The sequence below is a fragment of the Bipolaris zeicola genome (assembly GCF_000523435.1).
Source record: "Bipolaris zeicola 26-R-13 unplaced genomic scaffold scaffold_60, whole genome shotgun sequence".
Lineage (NCBI taxonomy): Eukaryota > Fungi > Ascomycota > Dothideomycetes > Pleosporales > Pleosporaceae > Bipolaris > Bipolaris zeicola.
This window is the reverse complement of record NW_006912109.1, coordinates 78,863-100,076: the sequence shown is the minus strand read 5'-3', so window position 1 is coordinate 100,076 and position 21,214 is coordinate 78,863. Positions and strand designations below refer to the sequence as shown.

The 21,214-nt window shown below is 51.6% G+C and overlaps 10 protein-coding genes across 10 annotated transcripts; 7 read left to right on the top strand and 3 right to left on the bottom strand.

Annotated features, from left to right (window-relative positions):
• Positions 1–679: 679 nt before the first annotated feature.
• On the top strand, positions 680–2,228 carry COCCADRAFT_36182 (uncharacterized protein; the record flags this gene model as incomplete). The annotated part of the gene is made up of 2 exons (XM_007713412.1): positions 680–870; positions 1,025–2,228. The coding sequence occupies 2 exons, from the start codon at positions 680–682 to the stop codon at positions 2,226–2,228; spliced, it is 1,395 nt and encodes a 464-aa protein (XP_007711602.1).
• A 381-nt stretch (positions 2,229–2,609) lies between these two features.
• Positions 2,610–3,271, bottom strand: COCCADRAFT_4462 (uncharacterized protein; the record flags this gene model as incomplete). The annotated part of the gene is made up of 4 exons (XM_007713370.1): positions 2,610–2,780; positions 2,904–3,071; positions 3,150–3,163; positions 3,229–3,271. The coding sequence occupies 4 exons, from the start codon at positions 3,269–3,271 to the stop codon at positions 2,610–2,612; spliced, it is 396 nt and encodes a 131-aa protein (XP_007711560.1).
• An 814-nt stretch (positions 3,272–4,085) lies between these two features.
• COCCADRAFT_94310 (uncharacterized protein) lies at positions 4,086–4,841 on the bottom strand (the record flags this gene model as incomplete). Its single annotated transcript, XM_007713411.1, has 2 exons — positions 4,086–4,234; positions 4,301–4,841. 2 exons carry the CDS (start codon positions 4,839–4,841, stop codon positions 4,086–4,088), a joined length of 690 nt encoding a protein of 229 aa, XP_007711601.1.
• Positions 4,842–6,446: 1,605 nt separating this feature from the next.
• COCCADRAFT_4460 (uncharacterized protein) lies at positions 6,447–8,579 on the bottom strand (the record flags this gene model as incomplete). The annotated part of the gene is made up of 1 exon (XM_007713369.1): positions 6,447–8,579. One exon carries the CDS (start codon positions 8,577–8,579, stop codon positions 6,447–6,449), a length of 2,133 nt encoding a protein of 710 aa, XP_007711559.1.
• Positions 8,580–9,078: 499 nt separating this feature from the next.
• COCCADRAFT_94294 (uncharacterized protein) lies at positions 9,079–9,264 on the top strand (the record flags this gene model as incomplete). The annotated part of the gene is made up of 1 exon (XM_007713410.1): positions 9,079–9,264. One exon carries the CDS (start codon positions 9,079–9,081, stop codon positions 9,262–9,264), a length of 186 nt encoding a protein of 61 aa, XP_007711600.1.
• Positions 9,265–9,339: 75 nt separating this feature from the next.
• COCCADRAFT_36178 (uncharacterized protein) lies at positions 9,340–11,602 on the top strand (the record flags this gene model as incomplete). The annotated part of the gene is made up of 2 exons (XM_007713409.1): positions 9,340–9,869; positions 9,934–11,602. 2 exons carry the CDS (start codon positions 9,340–9,342, stop codon positions 11,600–11,602), a joined length of 2,199 nt encoding a protein of 732 aa, XP_007711599.1.
• Positions 11,603–12,201: 599 nt separating this feature from the next.
• COCCADRAFT_94284 (uncharacterized protein) lies at positions 12,202–13,775 on the top strand (the record flags this gene model as incomplete). The annotated part of the gene is made up of 3 exons (XM_007713408.1): positions 12,202–12,378; positions 12,432–12,539; positions 12,597–13,775. The coding sequence occupies 3 exons, from the start codon at positions 12,202–12,204 to the stop codon at positions 13,773–13,775; spliced, it is 1,464 nt and encodes a 487-aa protein (XP_007711598.1).
• A 993-nt stretch (positions 13,776–14,768) lies between these two features.
• On the top strand, positions 14,769–16,014 carry COCCADRAFT_4457 (uncharacterized protein; the record flags this gene model as incomplete). Its single annotated transcript, XM_007713368.1, has 2 exons — positions 14,769–15,690; positions 15,761–16,014. 2 exons carry the CDS (start codon positions 14,769–14,771, stop codon positions 16,012–16,014), a joined length of 1,176 nt encoding a protein of 391 aa, XP_007711558.1.
• Positions 16,015–16,786: 772 nt separating this feature from the next.
• On the top strand, positions 16,787–16,978 carry COCCADRAFT_94267 (uncharacterized protein; the record flags this gene model as incomplete). Its single annotated transcript, XM_007713407.1, has 1 exon — positions 16,787–16,978. A coding segment is annotated over one exon (192 nt), but the record flags the coding sequence as incomplete, so codon positions are not given.
• A 1,819-nt stretch (positions 16,979–18,797) lies between these two features.
• Positions 18,798–20,859, top strand: COCCADRAFT_94324 (uncharacterized protein; the record flags this gene model as incomplete). The annotated part of the gene is made up of 4 exons (XM_007713406.1): positions 18,798–19,617; positions 19,674–19,800; positions 19,857–20,268; positions 20,320–20,859. The coding sequence occupies 4 exons, from the start codon at positions 18,798–18,800 to the stop codon at positions 20,857–20,859; spliced, it is 1,899 nt and encodes a 632-aa protein (XP_007711596.1).
• Positions 20,860–21,214: the final 355 nt, after the last annotated feature.

The following is a 21,214-nucleotide window of genomic DNA, read 5'->3' as shown; positions in this document are numbered from 1 at the left end:
TTGCTGGATCACAAAAACGATTCGCGGAGCCCTCATGATGAAGTCACCGACGCTGAGCTGAACCAAAGATTGTGGATGGCGCCACCCGCGACATCAATACCAGATGTTATTCCATTTTAAGTTGTGAACCCTGAAAATGATGTTACCAATCGACCGGAAGATACCACGCAGGAACCACGAGCTCAATAGGACCCTACAGTTTATCAAGACCCCGAGTTCGAGTAGTGTACATTCTCGTTGGCAGAGCATAGTATCTGAGAAAGGATCAGGGAATGCCTCGGGTCTGGGTTTTCCACCGGAAGAAAAATGGTGACGTAAATTTCAATGAGACCCTTGGCCAGCTGAAATCACGATAGTGCCAGTGTGGCACCCCCAACTTGACCCCGACCAAGGTACTCTCATCAACGATCATATATCTCAGCACAGGAGCTGAGGTCGAATTTCTCTACAAAATCCCCACGATGGGTTCTCTTGACCATGACAGCATCTCCCCTTCACTTCTTTCCCTTATACACCTCACCGTCAATTAACATGTCGTATACGTTGGGCGACACTGTCAATGTGAGGAACGTGATTGTCGCGATCGCGGTGTTGAGCTTCTTCTTGCATAGACTATGGGAAAAGCGAGTTCAAAGAAAGGCAAAGAGCATATGATCATTTCTCTGATTCGACTGCTGACATGTCAAAGGAACAAGATGCATTCGGAAAAGGCCAGGGCTACGAACCTGTGCCTAAATTAGTCACTAAATGGCCCCTAGGCGTGGATCTTCTTTTCAAGGCTGCATGCCATGTCAAGGATCAGACACTGATGCAATTCTTTACCGACATTGTGGAGTCGAGTGGTCATACACATGAGCAGCGAACGCGTAAGTTGGCAACACAGACTTTTGGGAACAGCGCTAATGATTGCAAGTCGGTAAGGTAACTTACAATACGGTCGAGCCTAAGAATATAGAGGCAATTCTTGCAACTCAGTTCGACAGTCAGTCTGCAGGCTACATGTTCTAAACCCTTTGATTAACAGAATTGCAGACTTTGGCGTTGGGAAACGCTTCGACAATTTTTATCCTCTGATGGGAAGTAGTATCTTCACTCAAGACGGAGCAGAGTGGAAGCACTCGCGTATAATGCTCCGCCCCCAATTAGCAGCGAACCTTCAAAAGAACTATGATGCAATCGAAAGCGCAGTTAACAAACTCATCAAGGCTATCCCCGATGATACGGTCGTGGATTTGCTGCTCCTTTTCTACGACCTAGCCCTCAATACCACATTGTTCCTCCTATTCGGAAGCACAATGGGCTATTCGCAGAACGGTGACAACCCAGGTGAAGGCGAAGAATTTGCGGAAGCCTTCCTCGTAGCACAGGAATTTCTGGCTAATCGTGGCCGCATGGGAGATTACTACTGGCTTGCCAATTCGATGAAATTCCAGCGTGCCTGCAAAACCACTCATCGCTTCATCGACCGGGGCATTGAAGCAGCACTCAAGGACGCAAAGGACGAGGGCACCGGCAAGAATGACAGCTTCTGCGGTGCTCTCAGCCGCAAAACCTCAGACAGAAAAGCCATCCGCGCACAATGCCTCGCCGTCCTCTTAGCAGGCAGAGACACCACCGCCTGCACTCTCTCCTGGGCATTCCGCCTCTTGGTGCGCCACCCGCGAATCTACGAAAAGCTACGCGCAGAAATCGACGCAACAATCGGTCTCGGCAAAGACGCGCCGCATCCGACTCGCTCCGTAATGAAGCGCATGCCATATCTCGACTCAGTCTTCAAAGAAGTCCTTCGCCTCTACCCCATCGCCCCCGTCAACGGCCGCACCGCAAACTGCACAACCACACTCCCCGTCGGCGGCGGCCCCACAGGCCAATCCCCCTTCCTCGTCCGCAAAGGCGAAATCATCGGATACTCCGTGTACGTCATGCACCGCCGCAAAGACCTCTATGGCGAAGACGCCCACGAGTTCCGGCCTGAGCGCTGGGAAGACGGGTCCCTATTCCGCAGGATAGGCTATGGCTACTTGCCTTTTAACGGGGGACCCAGGGTGTGCTTGGGCCAGGATTATGCGCAGCTTGAGATTTCGTATACGATTGTGAGGATGATTCAGAATTTCCCTAATATGAAGTTGCCGGTGGATGAGAAGGTTGTGCCGATTGGTATGGAGAAGCAGGCGCTTACGCTGGTGCTTGCGCCGGGGGATGGGGCTCGGGTTCATATGCGCTCGTAGGGGAGTGAGGTGTAGTTAAGGTTCTAGATAGGTCTTAATAAGAATGTAATGTGTAGATAGGTGGTTCTCTGTAGGAGGAATGTGCTAGCTAATCAATCGGCTATTAATGTTACCAGTAATTGTTCGTGATTTGACGTATTCTGGACTGTTAGCTCGAATGAAGAGGCACTGAGAAAGTATGCTCCACACGATGAAAATCCGCACTCTGATCAATTAGATCCGATAATTCATTCTTTGATTTCTTCTCTTTCTCTCTCGACCACTCCGGGCCCACAAAACCTATCCTCACATCTCACCCTCCCTACCCCTCCTTCTTCCAAACGCGCATTTTCATCGTCGTTTAACCTAAAAAAAAGGATCAACAAATCAGCGCCGCGAACCCTACAACTTCGCGCTCGTACCGTTGTAAGCAATGCACTCAATCTCGACTGGGACACCCTTTGGCAGCTGCTTAACCGCGACACAGCTGCGCGCAGGCTTGTGCGAGAAGTATTGTTCGAAGACGCCGTTCATTTCGGCGAAGTGGGCCATGTCGTCGAGGAAAACGTTGACCTAGATTTTCCTCTACCCGTCAGTAACGCTATCCCTCCATAGCTAATACAGCGAGTATGTTGTAGAACCAAGCGTAGTTGCCTGTGTTTATGCTGGGAAGTAATATGGGAGTTCAAGACGCACCTTGACGACACGGTCCAGACCGACACCCGCCTCGGTGAGAATGCCCTTGATGTTCTCACAGCACATCTTGGTCTTGTCTGCGATGCTGCCTTCGATCAGGTTGCCCTTTGTGTCTGCAGGGATCTGGCCTGAGACGAAGATGCTGGGGCCGGCGATAATGGCTTGGGACTAATGAGGATATTGTGGTTAGGGCTCGTCGGATGTAAAGGTGCTTTGAAGTTCGATCGTAAGGTAGGAAGAACATACATAAGGTCCCGCAGCTGTGTTATGTTGTTAGCACTCACTCGCAACATGGGTTTGTCGAGAACAATTGGGGAGGACGTACGAGGGCAGGCATTGGCAGTGGACACTTTCTTGATTTCCGACATTTTTCTTCGTTGTTCAGTCGCAATGGTTTGGAGTCCAATTGGTAATCTCGTTATCGAAGGAGTGAAAGTAGTAGTAGTAGTAGTAGTAGTAGTGGTAGCTCTCTCAACACACAAAAGTCTTGTAGTAGTAAAGAGTCGTTGAGAAGAGACAATGCGTTGCATGGGACACTTTATCTACGTCTGGAAAAACGAGGCTATTGTCGGGAAATCCGCTATGATAAGTGACTACTTGGACAGGGCCGACCGGGCGCCAAACCCCCGCTCGATAATGACCAGAGGGGCACCCAGTTGGCATTACATCAGCTGGAAGCGGTGATGATGAGGGGCATCCGCACGGTTGCTGGCGGCCGGCATCGGAGCCAATGAGCGTCACCTCCACCTTCCCGTTTTGGGTGCTAGCGCCTGCAAGCACGCCAGCGTAGAGGGGTAAGTGTAAGATTTTTTGGTCTGGTCGGGATTTTCGCGACGGGAAAAGCAGTGTAGAACGGTTATACGATGAGCAGCACTTACGTGGCAGGTGAAGAGTACGCTAAGTAGAGTGTATATTTGATAAGATACGTGTAGTGGGTATAAGTAGAACATTGTCAAAAAGGTGCCTGCCAGGATGTGGTTCGTATGCTTCCTCTAATCCTTTCACGAAAAGACATATCTTTGTTGCCATGTACTCTGGATAAACATCCGGAACCAAATAAACACCACCCAAATGCGATGATTGCTGTCTATGGCCTGTCATGTGTTTTGTACCACCTCGGATCCAATGTGCTAGAATCGAATTTAAAATCGAGAGCTGAGCTCGGGACCTGGAATGGCCTCTCTACTGCTCAGACTTTGCAAGGAGTGTGTATACTGGTGCGTTGAGCTTATCACGGCCCTTTAGGAAAGCGACCTCGTCAAGGAAGAGGTATCCAACAACTGTTCCGCCAAGCTTCGTAACGAGGGATCCCGCAGCAACTGCAGAGCCGCCTACATCTTAATTAGCGTCGATGCCATCACAAAAGGCTCGTGCTGAGCCTAGCAGTCTTTACATACCAGTCGCAATGATGTCGTCAACAACGAGCACCTTCTGGCCGCTCTTTACGGCATCGGTCTGCATCTGAAAGAAATCGCTTCCATACTCTTTCTCGTATTCCGCGGTCTCGCAGGGACCGGGCAGCTTTCCCTTCTTGCGCACTGGCACAAAGCTGGCGCCGATTCTCAGCGCCAGACTGGGGCCAAACAAGAATCCGCGCGCATCCAGTCCGACAACCACATCGGGCTTGCCGGATGCGCTGAAGTGCTGTTCGACAGCGAGTTCCAGTCCGCGTACCAGGCTCTCGTGTAGCTGTGGGTTTGCGAACAAGGGCATAATATCTTCGAAGAGGACGCCCGGCTGGGGAAAGTCTGGGAATTGGCGCAATGACGACTTCAGCGTGCTTTTAAGACTGGCGAGTTCGGCGGCGGCGGAGGAACCGGAGGTGGAGAGTCCGCCTTGGGAGGTGCCATTGTTGGTGGACTCGACGTGGGAGTTGGCGGGGGCAGTGGTGTTGACCGAGTTGGATTGGGCGGCGGCGGAGTCGTGGGGAGCAGACATTATGAAGGAAGGGGGAGGGGGTCCCAGAGAGATAAGTAGTAATGGCTGGGTCTAGTCTGGGGAGGGGGGTGGTGAGATAGGGCTAGGTAGAGGCTGCCGATTAGAGGGGGGGACGAGTGGTCAAGGCTGGGGGGTTGGCTTGCTGGCTGGCTTGCTGCCATGTAATGCTGTCAGCTTCGGGAGACAGGACAAGGTGCGCAACGAGTACCCAGCGCCAAAGACAGTCTGTCGACTCTGAGTCGAAGCAGGAAAAAAAAAGTTAGCCCTGGTGCAAAGCGGTCCGGCGTATACCAGCACACAGGCCCATGGCGAATAGAAGGGCGGGGTGGGCGTAGTGGCGCTCCACCCGGTCTAGCCCGTTGCGCCGAGTAGGTAGCACACGGTTTCAGTCGTGCCGGCGCCTGTACACCATCACCACGACGCCTCTCGCCAGTGCCCGCTCCAGCAGTACTTTACAGCAGTCCTCCCTGCCTGCATTGGCGTCTTGGGGTGTGTCTCGAATCACGCCTGCGGCCCACCTGTACATACTTTGCATGTCGACGTCAGGATACATGGACGACCGGGGGAGCTAGGAGTCATATCGAGCGCCAAAGAGGGCTTGCCTCAACAGATTCTTTGCTCCCTCGACAGCCACGCCTCAAGCCGCCTTGGTCGTCGTCCATCTGGTTGCGCGCCCTTGACAAGGACGACAAGCACGACAAGCACGACAAGCACGACGCGCCTCCCCTTTTTTTTCTTTACTCTTCCTAGGTTGACATGTCATCCATTGCATGATACGTGGGCCTCACGTCACTGCCAGCTTTCTTCACGTCGAGCAAGGCATGGGCCAAACCATATTCCCCACGTACTCGTAACAGCCTGTATGGTGTGTGAGTGTGTGTGGCTAATGCGGCCTACCCTACGGCGGTGAGACGTTCTAGAAGGTCGAGCGGGAAGCATGGGACAGGTGTGCGCTTACTTTGCAACCCTTCCACTCATCACCATGCTAGCACATCACCTCTTCCCAGCAAACCAACTCTTGGTGAACCAGTAGCCTTGACCCTCACAGCCAGCCGGGTAATCTTCGTCTGACTAAGCGGCTTAGCTTTCGGGCACGTTGGCCTCATCGGAACAATGCTCTCGGCTTGGGAGCCACTGATAGTTTGATTTACGCGTCCTCGCAGCTCGCAGGCCCTTTGTCCCCACAACAAGTCGTGGCTTGCATATGCAACTGCACCGCGTCCAAAACAGTCGCCCCGTATTCTGCTGTACCGCAGCTTCCTTATTCTCAACGTTCCAAGGTTCGCCGGCACACTTGTCATGCACTCGTTCATTGCGCCATCGACCAACTGATATTATCATGACACATTGAAGCAGTCTCTGCGCTTGTTCCTGAGACAAAGACGCGTGTCACCTAGCAAACAACTACCATGGCAATAACACGGGTTTATGGATCAAAACTTTGCTCTAGAAGCTCAGGAAAAGGTGGGTATATAGTACTGTTTAATATGCCGCTAAATCTGCGGATCCGTCCCATGCCAGACTAGAAGGAACCACCACTACACACTCAAACCCACAACTTTTGTTCTCTACCCGTTCGTAATAGCCAAAGGTAACAGCATTGATTTAACCCCAGACCTCCATGTTGTTCACAATGCACTCCTCATCAGTCCTCTTCTTCAGCGACCCAACCACATAGACCTTCTCGCCATACTCTTGCAATCGGTCCATGGTAGTTCTGACGTCCTCTTGTTTCACAACAAGCACCATGCCGAGACCCGTGTTGAAGGTTCTCGCAAATTCCGTATGCTCCATCCGGCCCGCTTTCTTCAACCACTTGAAGACGTCTAGAAGGGGCCATGATTTCGCATCCAGTTCGGCCGTTAGGGTCTTCGGCAACATGCGCGGGATATTCTCAAGCAGGCCGCCACCCGTAATGTGGGCCATACCCTTAATCAAGCCCCGCCGGGCTACAGCTAGCAGCGGCTTGACGTAGATCTTGGTTGGTGTCAGGAGAGCGGTTCCTAGATTCTCACCGGAGCTCCAAGGACAAGTGTCCAGGTATGACATGCCCTGCGCCTCAACGATCCTTCGCACAAGCGAAAAGCCGTTCGAGTGAACTCCACTTGATGCAAGACCCAAGAGCACGTCACCCTCGCCCATGGAAGCTGTGTCCGGCAATATCGTTGCGCCCTGCTTGATGGCGCCAATGGCTGCTCCACCTGCGTCATATTCGCCCTTTTGATAGATACCAGGCATCTCTGCAGTCTCACCACCCACAAGAGCGCACGCTGATTGCCGGCAGCCATTGGCGACGCCCTCGACAAATTTTGCTGCGCCCTCGACATCGAGCTTGCTGCAAGCGTAGTAATCGAGGAACATGAGTGGTTCCGCACCCTGTACGACAAGATCATTGACGTTCATGGCAACAAGGTCGATTCCAACCGTATCATGCTTGCCCATTTCAAAAGCAATCTTGACCTTTGTGCCGATTCCATCGATGGCACCCACAAGAATCGGGGCCTCTTTGTATCCAGCCGCCTGCAGATCGAGCAGCCCGCCAAATCCACCGATCTTGCCATCCGCTCCAGGTCGCTTTGTGCTGGCAGTCAGTGCCTTGATCTGCTTGACGAGCTCATTTCCTGCATCGATGCTGACACCAGAGGATGCATATGTCAATGCCTCGCCGGCTGGCTGTGGTGTCTTGGTAGGACGAGTGACGACAGTGCCCTCTTCTGCTATCTCAAGGAGCTTCCAATCGCACGCTATGCCCTCTTTTTTGAACTCTTGCAAAAGATGCTCGGCAATCTTGTCAAAGTTTTCTGTTGCAAGAGCCAGTATCGTCGGGCCAGCACCTGAGAGGCAGATGCCCAACAGTCCGGGATGCGATTGCGGCGTGACAGATTGGAGGATCTGGGTAAGTCCAGGGATCAAGCCACTCCGGTATGGCTGGTGGAGCTTGTCTTGCATGGCTGTGTAGATCATGTCAGGGTCAGGTGTGGCTTGACCGAGGGCAGTCGTCAAGACAGCCAGGCGCTGCATGTTGAAGATGGCATCTTTTCTTGAATAGGAATCCGGCAATACGGCGCGTGCCTTTGCCGTGGACACTTCGAATTGTGGAACTATGCATACACACTTGATGGCGGGCGACCAGTTGAACTTTGTGTAGTGTCCGATGTTCAGAGGAGGCTCGGGCGGGCGGAGACCGGTATCTACGCCTCCCGCAGGCTGGGGCAAGACTTCGCTAAGCGGGATCTCAAGGCGCTCCGTGTCTTCGGGCGAGAGTTCATTTAGATAAGTACCGACAAAACCTCCATAGAGCGCTGCCGCGACGTTATCGGGGTGTCGCTCTTCCATCAGGCAATAGTCGAGCATGCGCGCCCTTGACAGATTGAGATTGCCCACTTCGTTGGCCAAATGCACACCTGCCACAATGGCTGCCGCTGAGGAACCCAGGCCTCGCCCTAGGGGTATGGGGTTCTTGACATGTACGTGTGTCTCGGAGGGAAAGTCGCGGACGCCATGGCAACGGAGGACGTATACGGCTGTTCGTGTGATGAGATTGTCCTGCGCATTGAGGGGGACATCTTCAGCGCCTACGCCTTCATATGTTACTCTGCAATTGAGCGCATGTTCAGACTTGTCTTTTTTGGTGACGGTGACCTCGAGTTCGAGGTAAAGGTTGAGCGCAAGACCGATAACGTCGAAGCCGGGGCCAATGTTGGCTGACGAGCAGGGCACCTTGATCAAAGTAGTCATTCTGGGCCAGAAAGCGCCTGAGGCTTGACGTGAATTTCTTGGATGAGCCACGCAAAAGTTGGGCTCACACCTGAGAGATGAAAAAGATGGCGCGGGGCTTCGACGCCGACGCCGACGCCGGCCGCGCGGGGTACCTCCGGCTGCGCACCGCCACACTCACCTCCAGCCTCACCTCATGTGTGGGCCCCCCTTGTAACCACGACCAAGATGTGATATCTAACATCTCCCGCAGCTATCTTGTCTTTGGTTTCTGCCTCGTTGCGATCCCCGGTCTGCAGAGTCTCTTCTAGTCCTAGGCGTCAGCCCTTTTTGCGGCGATCAATGACCCTGTGGCGTCACGCATGGGGCGCCAGGCATCAACATCGACAGCCTGGTCCGACAGGATGCATGCAAAGACGGACAGCGCATTGTGACTGCCTTGCGTTGGAAGTGAATTCGGACTAGCGTCTCCTATTACAGTCATACAGCTGTGACTCTCTGATAGGTCTATGCCATCACAATGTGCAGCAAGGAGGCCTCCAATTGCATAGGCAGCACCGCAGCCTCACCGGTGAGATTAGTTACACTTGGCTTATGCGAAGTACTTCAAGCTGGCCTTGCAGCTTCATCGACCTTTCTCTCACTCACCTTTTCATCAATTGAGCGCCCTTATCGAAGTAAAGGGTTTTCCTGGGCCACCTCATAACCTTTGTATAAGAAGTCGGTTTAGATCCGCAACCCTCCTACATTCACAACCGTCACTCAAAAAACAAACGGATCGATGGAGTTGGACAAAGGAACATTCGAGCGCCAGCAATGGAGGCGAGAATCGCGGGATCGAGGTCGCCGAGACCGATCGTCATCAGTCTCATCCACGTCTTCGGGTGATAACGAGCCCAAGCTGAACGGCATCAAACACATTCTGGTCAATGGAAAGAGCAAGCCTAATGGGGTGGCCAAAGAGAAGAGCGAAGAGGACGATGAGCCTTGCGAGCCAGGAATGAAGAATGGCCTCAAGCACTTTTATTCTGGCAAAGAAGACAAGAAAGGGCGCTTCCAATGGCAGGAAGAGCTTCCTGAGGATGTGGGCGACCCTGCCGAGAATGAGAAGACCGCAAAATGGGCACTTCTCGTGCGAAATGTCAAAGTCTACAATGACCCGCGCCGCGTGTTGTCCATGCACTCGATTGTCGTGCAGAGTCCACTCCTCAAGAAACTCCTCGTCAAGGTACTGAAAGGCTACCCTGGAGTGACTGTTGGTCTCAATCGTCTTGAGTTTACTGGAAAATTTGAACCCCTCATCCATCGCTGGTAAGATAGTCTCCCGTACTCTTCGGCTTGTTGTAGACTATCCACAAACTAACACCATGTGCAGGACTGAATTGCAGGCCGCCATTTCCAAGCTCAGCGACGAAACAGAAGAGCAGCGCACAACAAAAGCACACGCCGAGCTTCTACAGGGCATCCTAACAAAAGAATTCAAGAACATGATCGACACTTCACAAGATATGAAGAGTAAACGAGTCATGACTTTCGAACATCTTTGGACGCTTTTCCAGCCAGGATCGGTTGTATTCGCCCGACAAGACGGTCAGGAAACAGCACTATCCTTGGTGGAGACGCGCTATGGTCAAGATTGTAATGGTATACCTTGCTTCTGGGCGACTTGCAAGTACGTGGACTGGGATGGCGCCAAGTTTGGAACCAACAAGATCAACTTGTCCATTTCAATCTATACCGGAACACGCGCTATCACTTCCCTTCGCGTTTATCCCATCGAATTTCATCCTGAAGGCGACGCTATCCGCGCTCGCCTTATTGAGCGCGGAGCCAAAACTGAGGAGCTTGCTGGTGCTAATTATCGAGCTTACCAGGGTGTCGCTTGGAGGAAAGGCCAGTTCGGCACAAAGGACAAGTACAATGTCAAAGGTCGGATCGTGATCGATACGTACGGCTGGAATCGCTTTAACCCGACGCACTCAATCTTTGTTGCTCCACTCAACCAGAAAGAGCCTGCCGATTCAGCGTCTCGCTGCAATGGAGACGGATACGATTCTGAGAACGAGCAAGAAGAGGAAGAAGATGACGATCTCGACGGAGACGACAGCGGAATGCCTATCGACGGCGCTTTCGCGGACGAAGACGATGTGGCAAAGCATGCACCCTTGACTCCGGAGCAGAAGCTCATTTGCTCGCCTCTGCTGCGCGGGTACAGTCTAAAGAACAAACTTTGGCTGAACTTTTTCGTCAACTGTGTCAAGGATATCGAATGGCAGACTGATGCATTTGATAGGCTAGTATTGCCAAAGAACCAGAAGGAACTGATTCTGGGCTTCACTGAGTCCCAACGAAAGTTCCGCGACAGCTTCGACGATGTTATTGAAGGCAAGGGTAAGGGCATGATTGTTCTACTATGTGGCCCGCCCGGTGTTGGTAAAACTCTCACCAGCGAGTCGGTTGCCGAAGAGATGAAGGTTCCACTCTATATGATGAGCGCTGGAGATCTCGGCTTCGATCCCCGAAGGCTGGAGGGCAATCTGCAAGACATTCTTGAGATGTGTAGTCGCTGGAACGCCGTTCTTCTGCTCGACGAGGCGGATGTCTTCCTAGAACAGCGTTCGCTTCACGAGCTCGAGCGCAACAAGTTGGTCTCCATCTTCCTTCGCGTCTTGGAGTACTACGAGGGTACGATGTTTCTTACCACCAACCGCGTCCAAACATTCGATCCGGCTTTCCAGTCACGTATCCACATTTCACTTGACTACCCTGGTCTTACTGTGGAATCACGCAAGACTGTATGGAAAAACTTTTTGGACTCTTCGTCGCAAGAACACACCATCTCCAAGTCTCAACTTATGGATCTTGCACGCATGGATCTGAACGGTCGTCAAGTCAAAAACATCCTCAAGATAGCTCGACTACTCGCAAGTCGCAAAGAAGAAAAGCTCAGTTACGACCATATCATCACTACAATGGATGTCACTCAACATCTCCACAACGAGACCCAGTTTAGTGAGCGCACTAAGGGTACTTTGTATGGATGAATGACACTTTGAATGTCATATACCAGTCACATGACGAGTCGATGGCTATATGTACCTTAGAATGGACAGTTGGGTGGCGCTGACAAATTTTCTGGAGTTTATGTGCGGGTGGAGGTCATTAGATTTCGTTTTCGATGATGGGCAATGGTTCCTGGTTTCAAGTTCTGGTACTCATGTCAAACCCCTTCATTCTCGATGGCTGATTTTAGCTTCACATGACGTGACACCATGGTACAAACTTATTTTACTCATTCACTTTTCCTTATTTACCTTGATTTTGCCAAGATCACTCACTCTTCATACTCTCCATTGAGAAGCTTGTTTCGACTCATCGTTTTCGAAAAAAAAAACAGTGTGGTAGACCTCGCTGATCTTTCTATCTGGCACCATACCATTTGGTTTCAATGCACGACGCTCTTGCGAGCGGGCGAGGCTACTCTACGAGCTCTGAAAGTTCTTAGAGGTTGTTGAAAAGGTGGGCATATAATCAATACAATCAGTCTCACCCTTTCTTAATAACATCTCACAGCGCTATCTCACGACAGGTTGTTGGATAGTCACATTAGGCCAATCACTTAGTCGTCTGTGCACTCTCTAACATGAGCAACCAAGCTGCACACGGTAGATCTATGCCTGATCAGCCAAACCGCGAAGTTGATGACAAAACTAATCGCGAAACTAACCCTGAGGCGAATGCTTTGCATGGCCAATTCCAAGCCAAGCAATATCAGACTAGTGCGTACTTTGGGCAAGGCGGTAGCGCAGGTACACCCATGGTAAGCTACAGATATATGCAATATTCAGTTGAAATTTATCTGACACTACGCAGTTCGGTCCTAGTGACAACGGAAGTCAGCCCGCGTATTACCCAGATCCTAGAGCGTCCATGATGCCCAGCGTACATAATGCACATTCGCAGGAGCAAGATCTATCCCGGGTACCTTCATGAGCTAGATCACATGTTTTCAAGCAAACAAGACTGACAGAAGGCTAGGGAAGCAATGGAATGTTCTCCATTCCTATACAGAACTCCTTTTCACCGGATATACACTACGGGCTCCCATATCCTCTGTCGAACCAAAATACATTCATACATACACCTGGGCTCAATCCCAACACACCATCGGGTTTTGCCCAGTACTCGCCATCTATGAACCCAGGATATCCAGATCCCACAACCGGGCCACCCTTGAGCAAACCATGGCCTCAGTCTGCGTCACCGCCCTCCCAGCCGTCCGTCCCATTCTGGGGCTACCAATTCCAAAACTTCGGGCAAGTGAACGCATACCTGAACGAAGTATGCTGGTTCCCCTCCATGGATCGCTACGGCTTCCCGCAAACTGGCGAACAATACAAATTCCACCTCGAAAGGATCTGCATCGCTCTCCGCAATATCTCTCAAGTCTGGGACGTACAAAGCGCACCCTGGCAGTTCGGCAAATTCATTCCAAAAGGCGAATGGACGGATCCCCGCGACATCGAGGCTATAGCACACACCGTCGTGTACACGACAATGCGCATACACGTCTCGGGCGTGACCGACTTTGCTCAGCGACGCTCCATCGACCTCACATCGCTCAACAGCGAAGACATAGACTTCACCTTCCCCCAACGCATCCACTTCGTCGCGTGTCTACTCAGCCACTCCAAAGCCATCGCAGCGGAAGTCATGGCAAGAGTGAATATCGAAAAGTACGTTGCGCTACCCATCACATGCTTGCGCTCGTTCCACCCCTTCAACACCAAATGGCTCGAGGTGTCGCCGGAGGAAAAGAGGGGCTGGACAGAAGTCAAACCCTATCTGGGGACCGGGTTCACGCATCCGACGCCAGAGGTTCGCGAGCAGTTGACGGCTATTTCGCTGGCGCGGTATCAGCAGGCGTATGCTGCGAGGCAGGCGCGCGAGGCGAGTGCTGCTGCGCTGGTGATTGCGAATCAAAAGATGGTACAACCACCTGCGCAGCATGATGCAGGTGGGCACCGTAGGTATTCGACGGCTGCAAGTCCGGAGGCTCAGGATAGTCCTATGGGGGGTGGCCAGGCACGCGGACAACCGCCTACTCGCCTTGCGCTGTCGGGGAGTAACGAGCATTTGCGAAATGTTGCGAGATATCGGGCTCAGAGCTTTGATGATGGAGGACATCACTCTCCGGATTTGCCGGACATGCAATAGGCATGTTTTGCTTTTGGTTCTGATTGAAGTTTCTGAATTGATAGCATTGAGGTATGATCACTTACTGGTCCCTCTTTATTGCGGTTGCATATATGAACTTGGCGGCGCTGGGTAAACTGGGGCTACTGCCATATACGTATATACAACAAAGCGTTTCTTATACATACTTAACATCATTGCCCATTTGCATGACAATTCGCCTGTGAGCTAACCTTTATACGGAGCGTCCAATAGCGTAAAGTATTTATATTGGTGTGCGCGAGAACTATAGAAGTCATGGGGATGCAAGTCATGTTGCTTCGCTCTTTGTTCTCGTAAGCGATGGCGTCGAAAAGCGGAAGTTCTTTGCAAGGGCATCCCTAGTTGGTACCGGAAAACATCTAGATCTACAAGATCTACCTTCTAGATGCGATAGATCTGTGTGATATTTATCATCAGCGTCGTGAGACTTGATCAAGTGCGTGGTGTCATGCAAGGGGATGAACTCAGTTCCCAATATTAATTGGCTGTGCAGTCCTTCTACGGAAGGGTCAGGGTCCGCTTTACAGATATGGGGTACAACGCCTTTTTGTTGGCTTTCCTGCAAGATTTTCGGGTGAATCTGGGGCTTTGATGGCTGTGGTTATATGAGATCTGGATAACCAATGAGACGGCAGGTAATGGTGAGGTGAATGTGAAAGGCGCCTTCCTCAGTTTTGCCCACCCAAACTATCAGCCCCCCACGGAATCTTGTCGCACCCTTTTATACGCAAATCCTAGACCTCTCGAGTGATTGGAGCATTTCCGCCATTGACTACAATCACATGCAACCAGTGTCGCGTCACTGATACCGAACGATATTGCTTCGTCGTCACTGCGGTCTTGCCCCTCCGTCGTCCTTACCCATCACAAATGACGTCGTCGCAAGGAGTATCAGTTTCTCAGAGGCAAGACATCTCATCCGTTACAGTGATGATTCCACAGAATTGTACCTTCCCTAGCTTCATGCCAAACATGGTACCGCATGCTGCAGGCACATCTGAGGCAAATATAGGCGACACGCAGACTCGCTTTCCAGAACCGACACTTCAAGAACATGGCCCGGTTTCTGGAACGGCTCTTGCTCACCCTTATCCTTCTGGTAGCGCGCACTCGTTTCCAGCTCCGTATGGCAGCCCACCGCCTCACCGCATAGAGTCCTTACCCTCACCTGCCATGGCCAACAATGCACCTGAACTCAGCTCTTGTATGACGGAGGGCAACGAAATCTCCTATGCAAGCAAGATATCAGGTGGTGGCCAACCTGCTCTGCCGCAGCATGCGACAAACCATCCACCAGCTGGGAAGACGATACAGGCCACACCGGTTTCGCCAAAAGCCTCGGGCGTAAAGTCCAGTCGTCTCCCTTCAAGCAATGTTCCGAGAAAAGCACCACTTCGAGGCAATTCGGGCTCGTCAAAATCGCCGTCCCAACACACAAATCGGAAGATTTCGAAGCCCAGACAAACGCAACTAAGTAGCCAACCAGAAAGTTCTACCGATACTGCAACACCAACACAAAAGCGTCGCCGAGTCCCAACTAAAAGATGCCAGAGAACTACAAGACAGAGCCCGGTAGTGCTAAATAAGGTGGGGAGGAGTGGGAAAGGGACGAAGAAAGACGATATTCAAGAGAGCAGGGACGACCAGAAAGAAGAGGGGGGGTCGAGAAAGAAGAGAAAGGGCAATGAGCATGAGAACGACGCCACCAGAACTACTGCATCAGGCAGTGTACCTCTTGAAGGAAGGAATATAACAAAAAACTTCCTCCAAGGGACAAAAATAGCCCGATCGACCTACGTACCTTCATCACTCCTTCCAAACCGCACTGTTAGGCGACGCCCAATGTATGACTACGACGTGCCTCTAGAACTAGAAGGCATACGTCGAGCTCTCGGTAAGAACCCATCTTGTCACCTTACTTATGCATGTATCCAAGCTAACACATATTCTTTTTTCCTCACCAGGTCCCGACGATTGGAACGAATACGTCTACCTCATGGAAGCCCTCTGGCTCAACAAAATCACAGCCCACGAATTCGAACAAGGCGCTAAACCGCTGTTCCAGTTTCACCTCGAGGGCATGCGCAAGAGGATGAATAGCGTTATGGTGGTCAAGATGATAATGCCGCGACTGGAGCAGGTATGGGAGGAACTGATGGCCATGTCGAGTGGTGAAGTGGAGTCAAGGGAAGGGGTGGATTGTGATGGGAGGATGTGAGCTGGGGGGTAGATGCAGGGCTGCCCCGTTAGGGATCGCTGTGTAACCCCGCGCGCTTGCGCGTCCTGGCTAGCGGAACCGAGTTCATCGGAGAAGGTACCTGGATGTACTTGTGTAAGGGTGTTTGGGGGTCGTACTGGGGTCGTACTGGGGTCGTACTGGGGTTGTTGTCGGGCACTCCGACGTGAGACTCATGGTGGGTGCGATTATAGCCTTGTGATCATCTTTTCTATTGCAAAGATGGATACGAAAGTGTTTTTTTCTTTGGCAATATCTGAGCGGTTCCACGGTGAGATCTTTTGTAATGGGTTCTTTTCACACGATGAAGTTATTCACAAAAGGTAGGCTATCCAGGAATATCGGTTATAATAACAAAAGAGATTCGAGGCAGATAGACGGAAATCATGATCTCCGTGTTGGACGCACATCGTTTTACTTGGCCACCGAGTAAACTTCCGTGTACCATGTAGTGATGTGTCAAGAAGAAGCTAGCCCAGGGTGATCATGTTAACGAGCTTGGATAAGAATAGAAAGTATCTTTTTTTTCATTTCGGTCTCTTCGGATCGAAGTAGTAGTATAGTGACACATAGTGGGTCGTGCATGTGTATGTGTGTGTATACTTAGTAGTAGGCTTTTCCTAGCGCTATTGCTAGACGACACTGAGCTGTAAAGACTCTAGATCGCGCTGCAGTTACTGACTACTGCACCTGCAGATGCGGCTCTTTGTAGTGGTAAAGGGTCTAGAATGTGATTGTAGGAATTCCCTTGTACCGACTACCGATATCACGAGCCGATTGCCCATGTGGGTTCTACGTCAAGTGCCGTGCGATCCGTACAGGTTTCCTCCGAGGAAGGTCGATAAAGTCGACTGAAGGGTCTCGACGCGCTAGTATGAGGAGAACTCTCGAGCGAGACTATCAAGAGGAACTACCAAGAGAAGCTATCGAGGGGCAAAGATCTTAGGACTCAAGCTTGTTTGCGGCTATCTGGTAGGAATCGAGATAACTGTGAGATAACGTCCCAGTTGGGTAATCCGGAGGCCGCCGTTGGGACCCCGGAGCTGTGGGGTAGTATCGGGGTAGCTAGCACTGGCCAGTACGCAACCTCGAGATCCACTTGAGCAAGGCATCTCGTAAACTCGAAAATCCGTACTAGCCGCGCGGTTAGGCAGAGTCTGGCAGGCGATTCCAGAATGCCCAGTGAATAGCATTTTCTGATGCGACAAGGTAGTATAGTTCTACGTAATAGAATGTTCGCACGTGAGATGCAAAAGGTTGTGCGGTGGTTCCATGCGAGACGGGGCTGCATTACTTGGATCAGCATGTGCGGCCGTCCTGACATGCATAAGTACCGCGGCCGTTGGATGATTAAACGGCCGTATTGTAACCTGTTTTTTCATCGTACGTTTGCATATTGCGAAACACCACTGGGTTGCATTGCCAAGCACGTGAGCAAAAGTCTTTCTCCACATCGCACGACTCGGGCCCAGTCGTCGATGCTGGGAGACGAGCTGGAGAAAAGTTTGGAGGCGTCCCCACAGCAAACGTGCGTGTGCGTCCGTGCAAAGCAACATCTCTCATGGCTATTGGTCCGGAAAAGCAGACGGTCTCAAGCTTTTGCCGTCGTCTTGATTGTTGGGACAAGAGGAATCAAGGTGCCCAAGGCCGTCGCCGCGCGTACGCCATTTCTCTAGCTAGCTCGTCTGGTCGTGGCGGTAAGCGACGCCTCTTTTGCGCTCGTATGGCCATGTGCATCTTTTGCAAGCTCTCCCCTCCATAAGCGCATTGTCACCGACAGAGAGGTGGCAGCTGGCGGACGGCGGGTATCGCGCGATACAGTACGATCGTGAGCTGATGTTTCAGAGACGCAAATGGCGGCTAAAGTGCTCGTTGGTATGGCCAAGTACAGTCAAGTACATAATAGATGGAGGTGTGTGATCGGAGTGGTAGCAGTACCCTGGCCTGCTCACTCCCCAGCGGTCGCTAAAGCATGTGCCGAGAAATTAGCGGGTGACGGGTGAGGCAAGCAATGTGATGATCGTGCCGCTAAGCATGTCGTTCCAACAAGCCCTCTCCCGCTCCCGACAAGCCTCAGCCAATATGGCACCAAGCTCGCCGCGAGGGTGCCTTAATTCTTGGGCGTGGAGCGAGTGCAGTACCGGACACTGGCATCGCGTGTGGTGCACGTAGAGCATCAGTCGAGATGCCCATGTCCTGTACGGGCATGTGTAAGCTTACCGCAAGTCAAGATGAGGTCGCATTGTGGCGTACCCCAGGTGTGGAGGGAGGCTAGCGGGTGGTAGAGGGGTGAGGTCATGGACGTCGGGAGAGGCGATGATGCATGTGCATGTGGTGGGCGCCAAGCCGTTGTAGACAAGCGTGTGGCGGCCATTAGCATGCCGAAGCTTACTCCATGGGGTCTTTCTGTGGAGATCCCCATGAACAATAGACCTAGCGTCACTACCACCCCTCATCCGCCTCGTCATGCCATCCCGTTGGTCAGGCTCCCATCAGGCCTCCGGGGTGTTTGCCCTTCACCATATGCAAGTTCCAGTGAATGCCCTTAGCGCATCTCAGCTTTCACTTTTTTTTGAGCCTGTTACATGTGCGGTGTACCGTTGGAGGCTCCACTTTGGGGCCTCCCTCGCACTCTTTCTTGCCTCCTCCAGATATAAGATCGGTTCCCTCGACTCACCCCACCTTTTTTCTTTTCAACTTCTCTCCCTGCACATGTTCGTGTAGCTGGTTCATTCTAACCCGTCATCCTTCACAACTCTACCACCATGGACGGAAAGAACAACGAGCCTGCCGCTCACGTTGAGAAGGAAGCCTCCTCCATCCCGGAGAAGGAGCTAGCCACCGATCCTGAGAAGGAGGCCATTTACACTTCTGGCGCCGAGCACATTGCTGATACCGCCGCTCGTCGCTCGTCTGTTGCTCACAATCTCGTCGAGAACCCATTGACGCGTCAGAGTAGGGAGGAGTGTGTCTACGCTGCTGAGGAATGGGCCAAGAAACATGGCCTGGACGAACACGCCACCCTGTTTGGCAAAGCAGCCCTTGTTGCCCGCGACCCTGAGCGCTTTGAAATGATCACCCAACTCGACGACACCGAGCGAAATGCTCTCATCTACGAGCGCGACCACAAGTGGCACGGTCCCAAGATGCTGTGGTACTCGATCGGTTTGTGTGCTATCGGAGCCGCCACTCAAGGCTGGGATCAAACTGGATCAAACGGCGCCAACTTGTCTTTCCCAGAGGAGTTTGGTCTGCTTGAGCGAGGTGCTTATGGCGAGTGGATTGTCGGTCTCATCAATGCCATCATCTTCCTCACTGCTGGTCTCATTGGCGCTTTCATCGTCGACCCGCTCAACAAGTACCTGGGCCGCAGGGGTGAGATCTTTGTGACTGCCGTCTGTCTCACTGCTACTCCCATTGGCTCTGCTTGCGCACAATCATGGGAAGGACTTTTCGCTGCTCGCTTCATCATGGGTATCGGTATCGGCGCAAAAAATGCTACTGTTCCCATCTACTCTGCTGAGATGGCTCCACATCGAATTCGAGGCGCCCTGGTCATGTTTTGGCAACTTTGGGTCGTCATTGGTAAGAAGAGTTACTTGTTGTTCCCAAATTCAATCGTCTCTAATCATTGTACATAGGTATCTTCCTTGGTTTCTGTGCCAATGTCATTGTCAAAGACACTGGTAGAATCTCATGGCGCCTGCAACTTGGCTCGGCTTTCATTCCTTCTTTCATTCTCATGGTTGGCATCTTCTTTTGCCCGGAGTACGTATCCACTATTTCTCGGCTTTTGTACACGGAAAATGCTTACATATCTTCAGGTCTCCTCGTTGGCTAATGAAGCACGGCAAGGTCGCCAAAGGATTCGAGTCGATGAACAAACTGCGAGCACATCCCATCATCGCCGCACGTGATTACTACTACTCATACGTCATCTACGAGACCGAACTGGCCGTTGCACGTGGAGCTGGCTACTTTGACCGCATGTGGGACTGCTTCCGTGTCCCCAGAATCAGGCGTGCCAACTATGGTGCCTCCACTGTCATGATAGCGCAACAGATGTGCGGCATTAACATAATCAGCTTCTATTCTTCGACAATCTTCAGTCAAGCGGGTTACAGCACGGACCAAGCGTTGTATGCATCTCTCGGTTATGGTGCTATTCAGGTCGTCTTTACCATTCCGACTCTGTTCCTTATCGATACAAAGGGCCGCAGGACCCTTTGCATGTGGGTAAGTTGCGGAATGATTCCCATATTCTTTCATCACTAACTGATTTCACAGACTTTCCCTTTTATGTGCATCTTCTTGCTAGCAGCCGGTCTATCTCTGCTCCAGCCCGATACCGCCAGCAAAGCCGCACAAGTCGGACCCGTCGTTCTGTTTGTCTACCTCTTCACCATCATGTACTCTCTCGGAGAGGGACCTGTCGCATTCCAGTACTCTGCCGAAGTTTTCCCTACGATCCAGCGTGAGCAGGGAATGGCCTGGGCTGTGTGCATCAACAACACCTTTGCTGGTGTCCTGTCCCTCACCTTCCCCCGTATGGTGTCAGTGATGACACAAACGGGTGCCTTTGGTTTCTACGCTGGTCTCAACCTGATTGCCTGGGGCATGATTTTCTGCTTCGTCCGCGAGACCAAGCAGCTTACCCTCGAAGAATTGGACCAGGTCTTCAGCGTACCTACCAAAACATATCTTCACTACCAGATCTCGGAGCAGGTGCCTTATTTCATCAAGCGCACTCTTCTTCGCCAGAAGATTCCTGAGCCTCCGCCAATCATTGAGAAGAGCTACAACACTGACGCTGTTCCAACAGCTTGAGCTTGTTTTCTCTACACCTGAGAGTAGTGCAAGTTTTGACCACATATTTGAGGTTTTCGATTCTCTGTGTGGAAGTCAAACCGTAATATAGTTTCATGTAGTTATACTGCTACTGAAGTAATATGAATGAATATCCAAGATTAACTTTTTATGGAAATGCAAAGATCATCCGCTTGGCATTCAACTTGATCGTGAATTTTGTATTAGAAAGACATAGACATTGCTAACTCTTTTTCTTTCGCTTTCCATGCCGAGTAGCCCCATCATAGACCTAATTTCGCAATCCTACAACGGAAATGTTACTCAAAATGTCTTCTTGTCGTTTGCACATACGTCACAAGTATGGTATAAACAT